Source organism: Pseudorasbora parva, chromosome 19 (assembly GCF_024679245.1).
Source record: "Pseudorasbora parva isolate DD20220531a chromosome 19, ASM2467924v1, whole genome shotgun sequence".
Taxonomy (NCBI): Eukaryota; Metazoa; Chordata; class Actinopteri; order Cypriniformes; family Gobionidae; genus Pseudorasbora; species Pseudorasbora parva.
In genome coordinates this window covers 16,832,965-16,852,355 of record NC_090190.1, presented here as the reverse complement: position 1 = coordinate 16,852,355, position 19,391 = coordinate 16,832,965, and the positions used below count along the sequence as shown (strand labels likewise).

The 19,391-nt window shown below is 39.1% G+C and overlaps 1 protein-coding gene across 2 annotated transcripts in view; it reads right to left on the bottom strand.

Annotated features, from left to right (window-relative positions):
* The window catches only part of dtnbp1b (dystrobrevin binding protein 1b), an 82,612-nt gene that overhangs the window by 2,047 nt on the left and 61,174 nt on the right, over nt 1-19,391 (bottom strand). Inside the window, exons 2-3 of one of the 2 annotated variants that reach the window (XM_067426257.1) lie at nt 12,994-13,146; nt 4,461-4,604 (exon numbers count right to left, since the gene is read on the bottom strand). In XM_067426257.1, coding sequence (XP_067282358.1) covers nt 4,461-4,604; nt 12,994-13,146 — 297 coding nt within the window. The remainder of the gene's footprint in view (nt 1-4,460; nt 4,605-12,993; nt 13,147-19,391) is intronic. The other variant, XM_067426259.1, reaches the window with a different exon arrangement.

Here is a 19,391-nt window from a genome sequence, read left to right as displayed (position 1 = left end):
ACTGTAAAATGTAATGAGTATTAGTATTGGTAACTCAGTTCAGTAGGCTACTTAAATCAGTCAGCTTAAAGTTTGAGGTATACTGAACATTCAAACAAGACCATTTTCTTAACAAGCTTGTTCACATGACTAAACAAATATGCCTTAAATTTGTAAAATATTGCCTTACATTTCTCAAGTTTGTTTTACTCAAAGTTATAAGATGTTAAAAGAAAGACATAAAAAAGTGGACAGTGCGTTTGTGTTTAATCAAATACTGATCACCATAATGGTGACTTCAAACGAAACTATAATTAAAAAAAAGTCAGCATCTAATCCTCTGCTAATTCTTAATAAGAACTTCTGACGTAGAACAGAAATAAATTAAAATTGCTTTGTAACAAGTGAAGCTAATGCTGTTTTTGGTTGTTTAATCATCCACTGCTAAGATCTTGGGAGAGCTATTCGTGTTAGAGGTCTATTAGTGTTTAATGCTATGTTCTCCCAAGATTTAAAGGATTTCTGTTCACCATTGTGCTAAAGAGTAGAACCTGTGCTTCAGTTTTAATTAAAAGGCAGCAACTGTGTTGCAGTAAAGTCTTAGCTAATTAGTTAATTTGTGTCTCAGTAAAATTTTAGATACACAAAGTATTTGCAGTTAAATAAGTAAAATTGAATGAAAGAAAGAGATTAAAAGTACAGAGACCCACATGCAGTAAACAACTAGTAGGTAAAATTGTACACACAATTTACTATTTTGTTCCCTCGATTTTTGAATGGTGCGCATGTTTTACTAATTCGTTCCCTCTATTTGCTAAATCGTACGCACGTTTAACTAATTCGTTCCCTCGATTTGCTAATTTGTACGCACGATTTATAAATCGAGGGAACGAATTAGTAAAACGTGCACACTATTTAGCTTTTTTTCTTGCATGTTATATTCGGGGCTCTGTATAAAGCAATCCGTTTCCAGTGATTTGTACTCGAGACTCGGACTCGGACTTCACGAGACCATATTTTAATGGTCTCGGTCTCGTCATGGACTCGTGTCCATTTGGACTCGGAATTGACTCGTACTGGAACATGTTAGGACTCTGACTTATTTCTGAGTCCACTTGAGTCCCGTTCAAAATATTTATGATTATTACTTTATGTTAATATTTCTAGTTAATAATTGATGTTTGACACTTCCAATGATGTGTGGTTTTCTTGAACGCGCAACTGCACATGACTCAGGGGCGTAGTTTATGGGGGGGATGTAACCAAATCCCATTCAAATCCCTCAGTTACAACCCCCCTAATATTTCAACATGAAAATCACAGTAGATCAAATGAAAAATATGTAAAATTCATTTGCTTTGAAACAATAATTTTGTTCCTAATCAAACATGTGTTTGTCATAATAAATAGGACAAAAAATAATCCCCCTCCATTGAACCGATTGGTAACGCCCAGCCAATGAGTCGCACTTTCACCAAAACAACGAGAGTGGTGTTTGAATGGGAGAGCAAACGTTAGCGCCAAAAATGAAGAGAAGTGCTGCACAGCGGACTATATTTAACTGCTGGTCAGAGAGGGATGCAAAAAAATAAAGCATGTACTGAGAATGAGGTATGAGAATATTGTGTAATAGCTAGTACACACCACATATATTTAGTTAGCTAATCCATTGCAATGTATTTAGCTATAACTATCAGTATAACAAGTTACCAAAGCAGTCGTCTGTTTTGCTATTTCATTTTTCAATGTCTGTAAATGTCAATGACAAAAGTATTCACATTTAGTTTTCTTCCTAAATTAATCTGACTTTTGAACGAATTGTGTGAATGAACGATTTAAGTGGCTCACTCATTAAAAGAGTGAATCGCTGCCGCCTACTGGCGCTTTCAATACTTAATTTCTTTCTTTTTATAATCTCTACTAGGGCTGCACGATTAATCGAAATCGAACCGCAATCGCGATTTGGCTTGTGTGCGATTATGAAAGCTCAAAGGCTGCGATTTTAATTAAATAAATAAATGCCCAGTGTGTTAGCGAAGAGCGGTTCTGTGATAAACGCTGCTCCGTCTGAAAGACTGCGAGTTTGAGTCCCTTATAACGTGCGTTTAAAAAAGCAACACGAGTCAAACACCTTCACAAACTAGTGAAGCGTTCATAAACCTGTTCAGCAAAAGACAATGTTTAATAACATGTTTTACCTCACTTCATATCGTCAGTCGAATGTGTGTGAGCTGATGTGGCTTCTCATCAGAGTGAGGCAGACGAGGCGTTATTTTATAGCATTCTATGTCAATCAGCACTGCATTATAATACACTTTATTATTATGAAAATACCCTTGACGGCTTGAAGAACTCAAATACACCATATTCAGTCGTGTTTATTGTCGTCATGTTTAATCAAAGCGTCTCTATCTTCTGTTTACACCGCGCGTTAGCTTCACATCATGGATTTCAATTACTTCTCTGAGGCAAATGTGGCGGTTTCCGCTCGAGGGCGCCCTCTGGCTTTCAGTATGAATTAAAAACTTGTTGGTAATCAATAATAACAAAATAATGCTTAATACATTTTAAAACTTAATAAACTTTAAAAAATTATAAATTTATTGGACAATCCATGTTTTTCTTCAGTGTAAAGGAGTTTTTTTCCCCGCAGTGGATGCACAAGAGGTTCATATTTCATATTAAAGACAGACTTTAAGAATAACTCCTTAGGCTTAGACCTTTCTAATGTTTTTAGTTATAGGCTGTCTGCATATTAATAGGTAACCCAGCAGTTTTTTTCTTTCTTCTGTAAAATAAGTTTTCTGTAAAATATTACAAAAATAATAATAATTATTAGTATTATATTGTTATATTTATTCTGATGTACTCTTTTTTTATTTGTAATTATGAAAATGTTATTGTAATGGTAATATTTCTTATTTAAAAAAAATATTTTTAGCAGTAATAATAATCATAATTATTATTATTAGTCACATTAATATAAAAACAAAATGTTATATACACACACTTTTCATGTGTAAAAAATTATAATAACAATAATCGCACTTTAAATCGCAATCGCAATTTTACCCAGAATAATCGCAATTATATATTTTCACCAAATCGTGCAGCCCTAATCTCTACTATGTTAGAATTGTATGAATAATTATACACTAACTTCATTACGTCATGAGATGTATAATATCTTAACATGTTTTTATAACAGATTCGAGATTAATATACCAGCAGGGTAGAAAAGTCAGCAGAGGGAGAAGAGGAGCAGGCGATCAGGTAAAGAAAAAGATAGATAGATAGATAGATAGATAGATAGATAGATAGATAGATAGATAGATAGATAGATAGATAGATAGATAGATAGATAGATAGATAGATAGATAGATAGATAGATAGATAGATAGATAGATAGATAGATAGATAGATAGATAGATAGATAGATAGATAGATAGATAGATAGATAGATAGATAGATAGATAGATAGATAGATAGATAGATAGATGTCAACAAGCTTGTTTTTGAACGGTTTTGAGTTCAGTGTACTTAACTCTTTAACTTGCACAAATTAGTTAGCAATAAACATTTGCTAATGTCACCGCTACTAAGTGTAGTACGCTTTATTAACTCAAAAATAATGAGCTAATTTACTTAATACTTTAAATTTATATCAATGAGTATTCCGATTTTCTAAAGCCCTATTCGGACTGGATTAGTTTAACATGGGGACGTGGGGGTAAAGTAATTATTACCAGAGGTTCTCGGTGATTTTAGTCCCGTCCGAATGTGCCATCTCGGTAATCATTACGGACAATGTCAGTAAAGATTACCGAGAGTTTTACCTTCTGTAAAAAGGTCCGGAAAAATTACCTCAGGTAATACTAATCCCGTTCGAATAGACCTGCTGTAAAAATGTATGGTAAAATTCCGTCATTTCCTGTTTAAAAGTTTTAAAAAAGCGCATTTTGCGACCTTGGAGGCGCTTGAAGCATTCGGTTGCGTTGTAGGTGGTGGGACAAATCTGTGGAAAATGTCCAGTATTTCCGCATATCATTTAAAGCAAAAAGAAGATCAAAAGAACTTATTAGAGGCACAACACATTTTAGCTCTAGGAAAGTGTCTATTACCAACATAATCCAATCAGAATCGTTAGACTGGACCTAACTGTTTATTAAAACACATATATATTGGAGACGGAGTTCAGACTGGCACTCAGCTCAGGTTGTGTGTTTGCTCACGTTATAACGGTAACGTCATACGAACATGACGTCAAGGAGGTGCATAAAGCGTGTTACTCCTCCCACTTCTGCTAGTTTTACTGAGATGTCTTATCCCGTGCGAATTGGCCATTAATATTACAGACGTCCTGAGGTAAAATGACTTTACCCCCACATCCCCATGTTAATCTAATCCCGTCCGAATAGGGCTTATGTAAACTCAACTAATCACATTTTACAGTGCATAACTATGCACTATAGTATTTATACCCAGCATCGGTGAGGCCATGCTGTTGTCCTCGCCACCTGAGTTGAGAAAGACATCCAACGCCTCGTGGTCAGACATATCCATTAGGTCCATTTGCTCCAGCATGTCCACGTTCACCTCCATTGATGACATGCTTCCTATTGTCTCTGTGAACAAAGGAAGAGCAACAGCATCAATAACTGCAACCTCATACTTCAATCATTAATACGTATCAAGGATTTGAGTCCAGGATGAATGTTAACGCAAGGAGTTGCAATTTCTGCGGACAGAGAATTCTTGAGTCAACTCTTGTCAAATAAAACAGCAAATTTGGTTATGTCAGATCTCATTTGATGTACAGAGGTATGTCCTGGATTCGTCACCTTGCAGCCATGTTGATTCTGTGATGTCATTAGCACATGCTTCACAAACACAGACTGCGGCGTGAGGCATGCCCATCACATGTGCGTGTGTGAGCGTGACATCAGTAAGCAGAGCGGTGAACTGCGTACCTCAAGGTTGTGTAAGAGCGCAGCAGCACAGGGAGGTGGACAGCAAAGAGAGAGACGTGTTAGCTCCCCTTTTACAGTACTGAGACACAAACACAACTACACACTCATACACTCAGAGTCTGTGTCACGCTTTGACAGGAATGTCTCCAAAATACAATTTAAGTTCAAACTCAAAAAAAAAAAGAATTACCTTTAAAATAAAGGATTGAGATAATTGACCTAGTCCCACCTTGCTGCCCATAGCCTCGCCTTCTTTATGACCCACTGGCTAATCCTTTATGATCTGGAGCTGATCTTGACTCCGCCATCTGAATGGCACACTAGCTGATCTTAACTCAGTCTTCTTAATTCCCAATGGCTGGTAATAGCCCCATCCTCTTTATGACCCAATGGCCAATCCTAGTCCTGCCGTCTTATTGACCTATGCTATGTTCTATGGGTGCTTCTCAATATCCCTCCTCGTTTCCTCGCTCCTCCATCCTATGACCCAGAAAACGGTGGAGCTCAGTCATCTCGTAGGAGATCTCAATTCTCTAATTGCACTGCGAGGAGGCGAGGATCGAGGAGTGAGGAGGCTTCTTGAGGAGTCATGAGGATACACAGGTGTATCCTTTGCTGAAGTGTTTTATCGACTAAACGTGACGCAAGCATTCATTCTCCTCCCCCTTCACATCGGGCCACAGTTTATTCATTATTATTATTATTATGTTTACATGTACAAGACACAAATGTTTGTCAAATAACAACACCTAACAGTGGCAGAATTATCCAAGCACAGGAAAATGAAAGAAACAAATAGAGAAAAAAAATGAAACTAATACTATACAACAAATAAAAAGCAGTCAATAACTGGTAATATTCATTAAAATATGGACAAATTTAGTATTTTGTGGAGGTTGAAGCTCACAATATAAATAGTTATCTCTGATGTTCAAGAATCCCGACTAAATCCAGCGCTGCAAAGTCATCATTAATTGACGATGCTTTGAAGTGACGTTAAACGGAGCGAGGATATATCATTTCACTTGATTCAATTCCTCAGTCCTCGCGTCTTTTCCTCGTGTCCTTCCCTCGCATCCTGAAGGGGTGGAGCTAAGGCGCGAGGAAAGGAAGCTAGGAAAGGAAACGAGGATGCAAAAATAAGAATTGGGAAGAACCGAATTTAGTTTTTTTGCCCTTCACTCACTAACTTCCCTCCATCTCATTCACTCAGATGTGTGTCATTGCTTACATTGCATGAGTGCCCACTACTGGCGGAAACTTGGCAATGGACTGAACTGGAACGCCCTAAGCCCTTGATCACTTGGAATCCACTGTGAAGTTGATTTATGTATTCCTTTACGATATTGTTTAATGCACCATTCTATGGGTATATGTGTGTTTGGGTTGTTTTAAATGTTTTTAAAAAATAATTCAAATATCATAGAGTTGTTTGTGGTGAGGTAAAATTAACACGATATGCAGTGACGTCACAATTGTGTTGCAGTGTGGTACAGTACACTTCAGGCAGCTTCATATACTGAACATATGAAGTAGACTCGCTCCCTCTGTCAAAAGGGAGCAAGGGTCTGTCCATGTGAACTTCCCTTGTCCACTTCATGAAGTGGAACGCACTTCACAATAGGGGTTGAACGACTTCGGATTTTTTAAAGTCGGCATTTATGTGATGAAAGTCGACGTTGACTAGACGATGACGACGTCATTAATGAACAAATAATCCTGACTCTTGAGCTGAGATGCGAACACGGATTTTCTTGTGCACAGGACAGCTATGACACACTGCCCATAAGGTTATTGGTCCTACATAACAGCTTTTGTATCAGTTCTTTTGTCTTATGGTCGTTATATTTCTCACAGATGCTCGTTCTGAATAAGATACAGATAAAGTAGCACAATGAAGATTACATGTATAATGCATTAGTGAGTGAATTAATTCTACCTGCCAGTGTCTCTCTACTAATAGTAAGCTGTGAGTTTTAGTTATCAAGAAATATATGCTAGAACTTTTCAGCTTCTAAGCTATTTTACTGATAAATCACAGCAGTGTTGACAATACATTTCTGCGCTACTGAATGGTTTTGTGTGAGGCGCAAGCGATCTCCGCCTGATCGGCTACGTGTGTGCGTAGCAGTGCAGCACGCATTAATTTATCCCGATGATTAACTTACGTGTACAATAAGCGTGCATTCTCCCAATCAATTTTGCGCATCCAGATGGTATAATCAAACTTTTTTTGCGGAGAGCTCTCGGAGTATGCATTTATTCGTCATTTTTAACTTTGTAAAACAGAGCCTGCATGTCAGTAAATTGCTTATCTTGTTACCCTCTATAGGCCAGCGACTAGTCGGTGCAACCCCACTTCACAATGGCAGCGGGAATTCCTCCGAGGGGAAGTGCTTAGGGAAGTTTGCAGGTGGGTGTCTAATAGTGGAGTGGAACGCAGCACCACTGGTCAATCCTAACCTCACCTTCTTTATTATCTGCTTGATGATCCAAGCCACGTCTTTTGAATTATCCACTACCTCATCCTAGCCCTACCTTTTTTATGACCTGATAGCCAATCCTATATCCCCGCCTTCTTAATGACAGACTGGCTGATCCTTACCTCGGTTTATTTATGACCCGCTGTATGATCCTAACCCCACTTTCTTAATGACCCACTAGCCAAAAGTTGGGCACTTCCAGTCCTGGAGGGCCACTGTCCTGCAGAGTTTAGCTCCAACCCTGATAAATCTCATCTGCCTGTGGCCTTCTAGTAATCCTGAAGACATTGCTTAGCTGGTTCAGGTGTGACTGATTAGGGTTGGAGCTAAACATTTAGTGCGTAGGCCTATTAATCCAGTACCTGTCCTGTAGACCCGTTCGCAATTTGGTGTTGGGGGAATTTCTCATTTGAACTGAGTTAGTGGGTCCATAGGCATGAAAAATCACAGAGGTGCTCGTCCGCCATAGTGCCACGAATGACGTAGTGGTCAAATCAAATATGGCCGCCATCGGATGATGATGAAAATCCAACTTCTATGTTTCTGAATGTTTATACAGTTGTAATACCTCCATTTAGACTTACTATTGTATGTGGAATTAATTTCTGATATTGTTATGACCATAATGGGTGAATTTTGACCTTTATCAGGCATGGTCAAGGTAATTGTCCTATTCAGAAGACTTTGGCCATAACTTGGCCATTATTAGGAATAAAAGCCAGATGCAAAGTTTAATTCTACTAAATCTGACATTTAACATTCATTGCTAATATTTTTTTTTAACATTAAGGATCATCTTGTCATTGAAATATCAAGGTCAACATATTTTTTTTATAAAAAAATATTTTTTCTTTATAGTCACTTATTATTGTTTCCCTCAATGATTTGTTTTAATTATAACAAGACATGAAGAGACGAAATGTAACAATTATAAACATCCCCTTTGAAGTTTTAGTTTAATTGGGTGTTAGTACAATGATATAAAATAAAACAATTGGGTGCAAATAAAACTATGTAGCAATAGCCTGACAAGATGTTGGGCCTGGGAACTTCCCATTGGCAGTGCTCAATCTGAGAGGCGGGATAAACGGTTGTCTTTCAAATTCACTCTGCACGCAATAGGATAGAGCTACAACCAACCAGAGCAACGAAGAAGGTGAAGTGGAACTAGTTGATAGATTAAACTTTCGCTGTATCCGGTCGGCAAAACTCCAAACACATCAGTACCGTTCTTTTCTCAAAGAGAAGCTTAACTCTGAGTCTTCCAGAGTCGCGGTCAAAGCCAATTTGAAAGACCGCTGTTTGACAGCTTCTTTGTTTACAAGTAGCACGCGGAACCTCCGCAACTCTGCTGTCATTATATTAAGCCCGCCCACCGACTCTTTACACAATGTGATTGGCCTGACCAGAGTTTGTTTTTTACAGCTCACAATTCAACGAAGAGTTGCTAGACTACCCTGGCTGCAAATTAGCTTTGCTGCCACTAGGGTGTGTCTAGATTTCTAAGCTAAAGAAGCAATAAAACTGATACAAATGACATCATATCAAATTAACTAAAAGTGCACCATATAGTCTGATTTCTCTCAAAGTGTACTGTATGTGTTCATGCATGTTAGTGGGATGGGTTTTTACAGGATGATTTTTCAATGGCAGAATATGGTGCATGAAACTTCAGCAGCACAACAGCCACATCAGCGATTGTCACACTTGCCTGCACACTTACAATGTGAGCAGACTTGGTGGTATGGGCTTCAGACATTTTGATGGCAGGGGTGTGCCAAAGTTGCAAGCAAGTGGCATGTCGTATGAACCAGAAAAGCCCCTCGTTGGATGTGGCCTCTGATCCCACTACTTGTGGAAGGGAGAGCATCAATTCCAGTACTTCCACTGGTGTAGATTTCTATCCTGAAATCATCAAATGTCTTAGCTGCATCTTGCTCTGTCAAGGTGTCTGCCTCTTCAAAGTTGGCTAAGTATTGCACTGGGTCAGAAGCCATAGCAGCATGTTTAGTCCCCACGTTGCTCATACAGTCATCTCCAGTCAGAATATGTCCTTTAATCACTGTCTTTGACAGTGACGCATCAAGATGATAGCATGCTCACTGTTGATCAATTGGTGTGATGCTCAATAGTGAGATGAAGTGAGAAGTATCTTTTGATACTCCTGGTAAAATACAAGAAAAGTTAAATCTTGTCCTCTTATTTTTTGTGAACTCTGTCTAGTATTGTATACACAATACACAGTATAAGGGCAGACTATAAATTTAGTTAGTTCGCATGTACATGTCTTTTGAGATTCTTCAGAATAGGAAAATGACTATGACCATGCCATTTTAAGGGGGGGGGGGGAATGCTGTTTCATGCATACTGAGCTTTTTACACTGTTAAAGACTTGGATTCCCATCCTAAACATAGACAAAGTTTCAAAACTAATGTTGGACGTTTGATGGAGTATTTCTGTGTCAAAAATACTCCTTCCGGTTTCTCACAAGTTTTGGAGAGTTTTTTTCAAGTATGGCTCGGCTTGACGTCGACAGAGCAGAAGGTCCTTGTATGGGCCGTACGGGCTCTTCTCCCGGTAGGGTGAGCGCGCGCGTGCATGACTAGAGCGAGAGAGGAAATGCACGCCCATAAACACTCCAAACACTGCGTCGCAAAGTGGATCTCTACAGTCACTGCTGTCAGGACTTCACCAAATCATACCAAAGAAGTGTGTTTCTGACGGAGCGGTCCCAGCGATAAAGGTTCGGTCCTGCTTTGGAAGCAGCCGGTGAGTAAAACTGCTTCAGATGTCTGTGCTGTTGGCTCGTCGCCTGAGTAAACATCAGTAAACGACACGATCGCGTGCTTCGTCATTCAAATGCGTTAATGGACTTCATTGCTGTTCTATGTATAACGTTACACTAGTATGATGTGCAAAACCGTTTTGCTTGCTACTGCTAAGGTTTAGCCCCTTACAATAGTCCATAAACCGAATCAAACTGCGAGGAAACACACACATATCCTGCTGTTAATGTTTCTCCTGTTCAATTTATTTCAGCCTCCGAATCTGATTCTGGATCATATCTATTAGCTGAGATTGATAGCCATGGGTTTCTCAACGCTTGAGGACGTCACCACTTTGTCCGCACTCGTCATTCTTTAGCTCCGCCCACACGATACGCCTCCAGGCGCTCGTTTTTTTCCAGAAAGACTCGGTACAGCCCATATTTCTTTTATAAATATAATAAAACTAAAGACTTTTCGGAGATATGAAGGATGCAATACTACTCTATAGGTACTCAAGATTGACATGAGATTGACTGAAACTGAGTGTTTCACCCCCCCTTTAAGGTCAAAATCACCCAATATGGTCATATCAATAGCAGAAATGAATTCCACATACCATAATTAGTCAAAATAGAGGTATTACATGTGTATAAACATTCAGAAACAAATATGTTGGATTTTCATCATCATCCGATGGCGGCCATATTTGATTTGACCACTACGTCATTCGTGGCACTATGGCGGACGAGCACCTCTGTGATTTTTCATGTCTAGGGACCCACTAAATTAATTCAAATGAGAAATTCCCCCAACACCAAATTGCGAACGGGTCTACAGGCCAGGTCCAGGATTATATCCCTACCTTCTTAATGACCCACTGGCTGATCTTGGCCTCGCTTTCTTTATGACCCGCTGGATAATCCTAATCCTACCCTCTTAATGACCCACTAGTTGATCCTAGCCTAGGGTTGCAAAAAACTTGCCATAGCCCTGCAGAGTTTAGTTTCACTGGCTGGTCCTAACCTTGCCTACTTTGACCTGATAGCAGATCTTATCTCTGCCATCTTAGGCCATGTCCACACTAAAACGTTTTCATTTGAAAACGTATATTTTTCTCTCCGTTTTGGCCTTCTGTCCACACTGAGACAGCTTTTTAAGTCAATGAAAACGTATCGTTTTGAAAACGCTCTCCAAAGCGGATAAAATTGAAAACGCTGTCTTCGCGCCGTAGTGTGGACTGTGAAAACGGAGGCTTTTTAATACGATGACGCATTTTTAGCCATGTGATGCAGTCATATGATCAATTCAGCCAAGGTGGTGAACAGCATTGTACAGCAGTTGTTTTGTATGCTTTCTGTTTTGACAGCCTTGTTAAATATTTATGTCAGTTTGTACATACTGTTAAAAAACTTATTTATTTATTTAAAACTTATAAGTGCCTTTTCTCGACATTGCCGCAAAATTTCAAAGAGTAAATAATCGAGTAGCGGAAATGACGCAAGTCGAAGCGTCTTGAATTTGCGCACGCGCGGGATGGGGACGTAAGCGTTTTCAGACGTTTCAGTGTAGATGACCATTTTTTGGAAAACGATTGAAAATGATAGTGTGGACGCGGAGCGTTTTTAGACGAAAACTCAGTTTTTACATTTATCTGGATTAGTGTAGACGTAGCCTTAGTGATCTACTGGCTGATTCTAACCCCACGTTTTCAACAACCTAATTGATAAATCTAGCCCCGCCTTCTTAATAATTTGCTGGGTGATTTTAGCCACACCTTCTTTTTTGACCAAATGGCTGATTCTAACCTCGCCTTCATGAACCAATGGCTGATCTTAGACCTGCTTTCTTAATAGCTGTGTTCGACTTCTGCTGGCAACATTTGTCTTTTGCAGTCAGGGAGGAGTTTAAAAACAACCGTCACATCAAAAACGTTCTTTTTCCCTTAGTGACATTCGCACTTTGTTTGTGTACTGTATTGCAGATGAAATGGATTAGATCTAATATGTGTCAGGTAAACATATGTTTGAATTTTACATATAGAAACCAGAATCACAGTTTATTCTATAAGTTTATGTGCTGCTTAACACAGGATCAGCCGATTATACACAGTTGTACAGTATATCGTTGTCAGAGCTTGTGTGGCCACTCTGGAGAAACTGCAGCAACTGAAACAGTTGTTGACTTTCAAATCATTCTTGTAATACTATGATGGCATACATCTCAGTGACATGGTGTCAGCGCTGTCTCAATTTGGACGAAATGATTCCACTGAGCAACGCTCCATGAAGTAAAACGCACCTAATGAAGAAATGGCTTTTGCTTGCCCCGCCCTCTAAATGACCCACTGGCTGATCTTCGCTTAACCTCTCTATCCTTCCATTGGCTGCTTCAGTGTAGTTTATCTAACATTATATCAGCATTACCCATTGGATTCGTTGTTCCAATTCCTTTCTGCTGCTTTTGTACATTCCCATGCACCGTGTCTCCTGAGTCATTTTAGACAAATTGACCAGGTGGAAGATGAAAACACTTCTTTGCTGAGAACACCCTTCCCAATCCAATATGTTGGGTGCTGTGGAGCTGGCACTCTAATTTGTAATAATGATTGCTGAGTTTTTTTGTACCAGATCATCTAAAGCGACATTTACCAGGGATATAAAACATTTGTTAGCTTGTACATAGGGATTTAGCATATTCACATGAGCATTTTGTTCAACTGCATATGTTTGTATTAGTGTCTGGTACATTTCAATCTGGTTTATGTTCGAGCCGAGGGGATTGGCATAGCTCACCTCTTCTCTCCGCAATCTGTAGGTATCCTGTGGACAGGTAGTGTTCCATGTCCTGCTGAAAAGCCTCTTCAAAGAACTTTTGCCTGTCCTTTAGTTTTACCTGTGGCTGAACAGGCTCCGCCTCCGGTACTCTCTGAGCATGCTCCAGCTCCGCTGTGTTTGGAGGACAAGAAGAAAGAGGTCATAAGGCAAACCTGTTAAAAGATTCTGACCGTTTTTAGTCACCCAGATGCAGGAGTTTAGGGATGTAGAATTTCAAAAGACTTGCATTAAACACATAACCATGTCATAAAAAGTGCCAAAGTGTTCTCAGAGATCGCTTCAAAGGATATAAAAACAAAGTTTCAGATTATTTCATTTTACAAATTTGTCATCTCATACTGAGCTATCACCATGAGGAAAACACATGCAGACTGTACACTGTGAGCTTTCCCAAGAGCATACGTTGGTCCGGACAGGACAGCGGGGGGGTTGTCAGGCCTGTCTAGTGTTGATTTTCAGATCTCTGCTCTGCTCAGCTTGATCTGAATCAGCATATTCACAGGAAAAGAGGTCTTCTCCTGACAGGTCATAACTAGCCCACATTTCCTAATACTGGGCCTGGCTGTCATAGCCCTGTGACGCTGAATTTTTAATTGTGCTATAGCATTAACTGTACATCTTGCTGAAGGGTTTAATGATTATAATAATTGAATAGCTATAACAACTTATTTTATCTGTTTTGCTGCATTAAAGGTTTTAAATAAATAATTAAAAACACATTAAGAAACGTGTTTCTGTCATCTGAAAAGCGTCATCTGAATGGTGTAAACTCATTTGAGATGAAGACAGTACTCAATATTTTTCTATGAATTATTATTATTATTATTTTTAATTACACAGGCTTGATGCATTTCCCTTAATGTCTTTCGCCATGCTGAAATGACCTGGCCTGAGAATCCTCAATGGTTGCTGCATCAGATACAACAGTAGAGCAAGGCTGTGAGGTGAAATTATTGTGATTTACCAGCGGAGAGAACAGGCGAATCAGTAGGCTACCTGTACAGCATAAGAAGTAGAAAAGGACAGAATCCAGAAAGACTGGGAAAAAAACAACAACCTTATAACATCCCTGCAGCATATGCAAGGCGGAAAGATTTGATAATGGAGAAAATCAAGAGTATTGATGGCCAAGCTGCTTTTGTTTTGATGGGCAGGTAATTCAATTAATTAATGTGTAAACGGTTCTCTAAAACTCATTAGTTCACTAAGGCAGTGCAGTGTCAAACAACATTGCGGTTTACATGGAGACACTAGCTAAAATCTACTGAATGCACCTTAAATAATAAAGAAACAATAATAAAGTAGTCTAATCTCAAAAATGGACATGCCTTTGATTGCAAGATGAGTCCCCATTAAGAGAAAAGGTTAATCCTGCAAACTGTAAGAATCAACCACATACTCAGTAATATCTCATGACTATGCTGGCTTAGTGTTTGTGGGAAGAGGAGAGCACTGTCCATCCCTCATTTTTCAGATTCCAGAAATTCCAGATGTCTGTATATCTCTTATCCTTCGTCTCAATTTATCATACTCTGTTGTCTTTCCATCAATTTCTCTTTTAGCTTTCCTGTGAGCTGGAATAAATGTGGAAAGCTACGGCTCCTTTATTGGGCTAGAGACTTGACTCTCTCTCTCTCTCTCTCTCTCTCTCTCTCTCTCTCTCTCTCTCTCTCTCTCTCTCTCTCTCTCTCTCTCTCTCTCTCTCTCTCTCTCTCTCTCTCTCTCTCTCTCTCTCTCTCTCTCTCTCTCTCTCTGTGTGTGTGTGCGTGTGTGTGCGCGTGCATGTACGTAAGCGCTGCATCAGTAACTTGACTGTGCTTAAAAATAAGTGTGTTCATATTCATTTTAGCAGAAAGCACATCATATTTGTGTATTTGTGTTTTTTTGTTTGGACTGTCTGTGGATTAATTAAAGTATGTGTTTGTCCTGAGGGAAGCAGCTCTGGTCTTTCATCAAAGAGTTGTGCTCCAGTGCATACTTGCCTCCTCACCCTTTACCATCACACACAATGCAATACACTGATATCTGACTTAACTTTTCTCGACTCTGAGACATTATTAATCTTCCCTCTTTCCATTGTATAATCATTATACATTCATTCTCTCACACTAATGCAAGTTAGTTTTATATAATGCCTCATTACAGATAATGTAATGATGCTCTGATCTTATGCTTGTGTATGAATTATGTTTTGTCTGATTATTAAGACTAATAGAAGAGTCTGTGTGTGACAGAAACACGAGATATTGCTTCTCAGCCTGTCCAGACTGAATTTGCTCCCAAAGGGCCGTCTGAGAAAAGTGCTGCTGAGAAAGACAGTTCATCTTGTGTTAGAAGTCTAGTTCTCCTTCAGACTGTTATTTCTCCTGAGAGGAGCTTCACTCTCTGCTGCTGCTGTCCAGATGCACTGACCTGAGACCAAAACCTCCTTACTTTCTTCTCAACGAATACTGAGTCTGAGAGGACCAGAGAATGTTCAGTTAAAGGGATAGTACACCCCCCCCCCCCCCCCTTCCACAGACTGTGATGACGCCTTTTCACAGTCATCAATATTGTATATCCTGCAACATTTTTGTGTATATTACTTTTGCATCAAATTATAAAAAACAACTTACTGCAGCTGTGAGGGTGTTTCTAATAAAGCATTCAATGTGAGTGATGGTAAAAATTACATCTTTCTCTTTTTTCAGTGACGTTATATCAATCTCACATTATTTTTTCCCTCTTTTTGAAAGTTGTGAAATCACTATTGTCGCATTTTTCTTTTGCTTTATGTTTTCAAACCGGCAATCATCTTGCCCTCTGATGTCATGCTGCATGTGACATGTGTTGCTTGTTGTTGTTTTTGTTTGTTTTTTAAAAGACATACACCAGCTACATATAAAAACGATTGATTTGTAGTGTTTTGAAAGAAAAAAAAAATACTTTGAATTTATAATGAATTACTTTAAATACAATATTATTATGAATTTAAAATGTTTTTTTTCATTTAACAGTCGTTGTTTAAAGCAGCACTAGATAACTTTTCAACCTTCATAATATATTTTCAAGACTCTTGTGATGATACATCAACTTACAATATGTTGAATGACACGTCTGCCATAGCTTGATGGGGTCTGTATCGTTTTTAATCGTACTTCGGGTACTCCGGAAACTTCGGGTTTCGGGTAGTAACCCGAGAACTACAAAATTCGACTGCTTTACGGCATATACGTCACTTCCACCACCACCCCCACTTCCTTACATTCGGACGTGCGAGCCCAACTATCGTTTGTTTGCCGGAAGTTATAGTCCGAAACAGCACAGAAAAATAAGAAAGAAAAAGGTTTTGTTAGAGGAAAGCAATAAGATTCTGTAAAACGGTAACCAATAGACTAGGCTACAATAATGACGCTGGCTTGTAAATGTGAGCATCGCGATCATTTGTCGTTTGAAAAAAACCCATACAATTATATTCATATGACATGCTGAAACATATGCCACGGTACCTGGGATGCAGAACTTTCACATGTGACTCAAGCAGAGCACCTGCATGTGAACAGTGTTCAGGGTAATTATTAGTGATGCGCGGGTCTGCTTTTATGAAATTATTTAGCCTGCCCCGCACCACTGTATATATTTTTACAACCAGACATAAGGGTTATGACACTCATCACTAGTTCAGGGCTATCATGGTTGTCATGTCAAAAAATGCACGTGTGCATCCCCTGATGTAGGATGACAGAGCTTATGACAGTAGTAGAGGACAATATTTTTTCCCAACTGTAGTGGGACCTCGAGAGCAAAAGTTACCTAGTGCCGCTTTAAGTGTGCACTATGCAAATTTCCGTCCACTAGAGGTCGTCTATTCAAAACAAAGTACTCAACTGAACAAAATATATAACACTGGCCTGGTGTCTTTTGATATTTTACAGCAAAAATACTACATAGTGCACCTTTAAACAATGAATGTTAAAGGTGCACTTTGTAGTATTTTTGCAGTAAAATATCCGAATTGTGTAAAAATATCCAAACTCCAACCTACATATATCCTAAATGTCTTCAACTATTTGTAAATTGTGAGAAAATTGCTATTTTAACCAATGACCCGGGACGTTTCAGCATAGCGTTTGAGGGAGTCGCCTGTCAATTGCGTCATATCTGCGTTACCCTCAGTTTCCGGTTTTATTTGGCAGAAGCACTTTTCTCTTAGCAGTGTGAACAAATGTCACAGCAGCGCCGAGCGAACGCACAGAGTAACGTCATAACAATTTGAAACACACTTAAATGTATCTAATATGATAAAAAGAGCTGCATCACCTCATACCAATGACCGGAAAAGCAGACCGGAATATATATATATATATATATACATTTAGTTAATTTGTATATACTTTTGAATTTACTTACTTACTATACTTTTGGTACTTTTGAATTTATAGGGTTTGAAGTGAAAGTATTTCACAGAGCTGTGACTGCTCAAATGTTCAGAAGAGGATGTTTAATTTGCCGCAGAGCCAAACTTCTTGCCAGTGCCAGAGTTCGCAGGATGCTCTTGTGTGTTTAGGCCTTATCTGAAACCATGAAGTTTAACTCAGTGGCTGTGCCCAGACATTTATATTTCTTCTTTCCATATAACGAGAAGAAATTTGGTTAAAAAAAAAAAAAATAGGTGGGACGCAGGCATGAGTGAACAGGTGCTGACCTAAAGACCGTAATGAGTAGCCTTGAAATCTAGAAGCACCCTAGCGGCAGCAAATCTAATCTGCCGCGAGTGTCGTCTAGCAACTCTCAATACAGTTCTGAGCTGTAAAAAACAAACTCTGGTCAGGCCAATCACATCGTGTATAGAGTCGGTGGGTGGGCCTTAACATAATGATGGCAGAGTTGCGTTTGCGTGCTTCTAGTAAACACAGAAGCTGGCGAACGGCGGTCTTTCGAATCAGCTTTGACCGCGACTCTGGAAGACTTGGAGTTAAGCTTTTCTCTGAGAAAAGAACAAAGAACGGCACTGAAGTCATTCAATGTGTTCTGAGTTTTGCCGACCGGATACGGCAAAAGTTTAATCTATCAACTATCTCTGCTTCACCTTCTTCGTTGCTCTGGTTGGTGGTAGCGCTATCCTATCGCGTGCAGAGGGACTTTGAAAGACAACCGTTTATCCCGCCCCTCGGATTGAGCTCTGTCAATGGTGAGTTTCCAGACCAAACATCTTGATGTGGGTCTGGCCTGTCAGGCTACATAATGAGATGATCTCCAGAGAAAGGGAGATAGAAGAAAGGATGCTTAATAGTCATCACTCTGATGGCCGTCATCTGGCTGTGATTTAATGCCGATTAATTGGATCCACTTATTGACTGCGTCATTCCCCAATGAGCACATGAATGATTGCCTGCAAATACCCCTACAAACACTCCATCTATCTTGGTTTGTGTTCTTGTAATGGCTTCATTTGTGCGTAATTGCAATGACAGATTGTAGGGACGTAGAAACAACAGAGACTCGTGCTGCAAGCAGAGTGAGCACTATTGAGTGGAAGACGATGTGCTTGGTTTGCCATATGGGCTGTTGTAAAGACTCATTCACACCAGCCATAGTTCACATCTCAGTCTTTGTGTGGCAACACCTGCGGCTCTTACTATGCCATGCTCCATCTAATTTAGCCTCATTCAGAGCTCTGTAACGGCTCTTCTTCTTCTATGTGTGAAGTGGTTAGGAGTGACACTGTTAAGGTGAGTGTGAGAGTGAGAGTGAGGGAGAAAGTTCGGCTCTTCAAGTGAGACATTTAAGCAAATCACACCTACTGTGAAAGATCAGACTTTTTACACCGCTACATATGATAATTGCAAATTAATAAAAGATATGAGGGTTAGTTTTTGGCCTGATATTGCATAATGCAATGTAATTCAAAATACAATGCAGGACCAGGGATGGATTTCAGAGTTTCTCAGTAGGTATGTAATGTATCTAATTGCATAATAAATACATAAATATTCACACATACAACTTAAATGTCTATATACTATGGAAGCTTGTTTCCGCCACAAAAAAAGAAAAGAAAAAAAAAGAAGCTAATTCGGACTTTTTTTCTAGCAATTCTGAGAATTGCATAATTTAAAGTCGCAATTGTGAGTTATAAAGTCAGAATTGCATGATATAATTTCGCAAATTTTTATTGGTAAATTTTTTTGTTCGCAAAGTTTATATCTCACAATTCTGACTTTATCGCGCAATTCTGACTTTATAACTCACAGTTGCAAGATAAAAAGATATAAAATCACAATTCTGAGAAAATTATAAAATAATTATAATATTTTTAAAATGTTTTATTCAGTGGGGGAAACAAGCTTCCATAATTTGCAACAACTTTGTCTTCT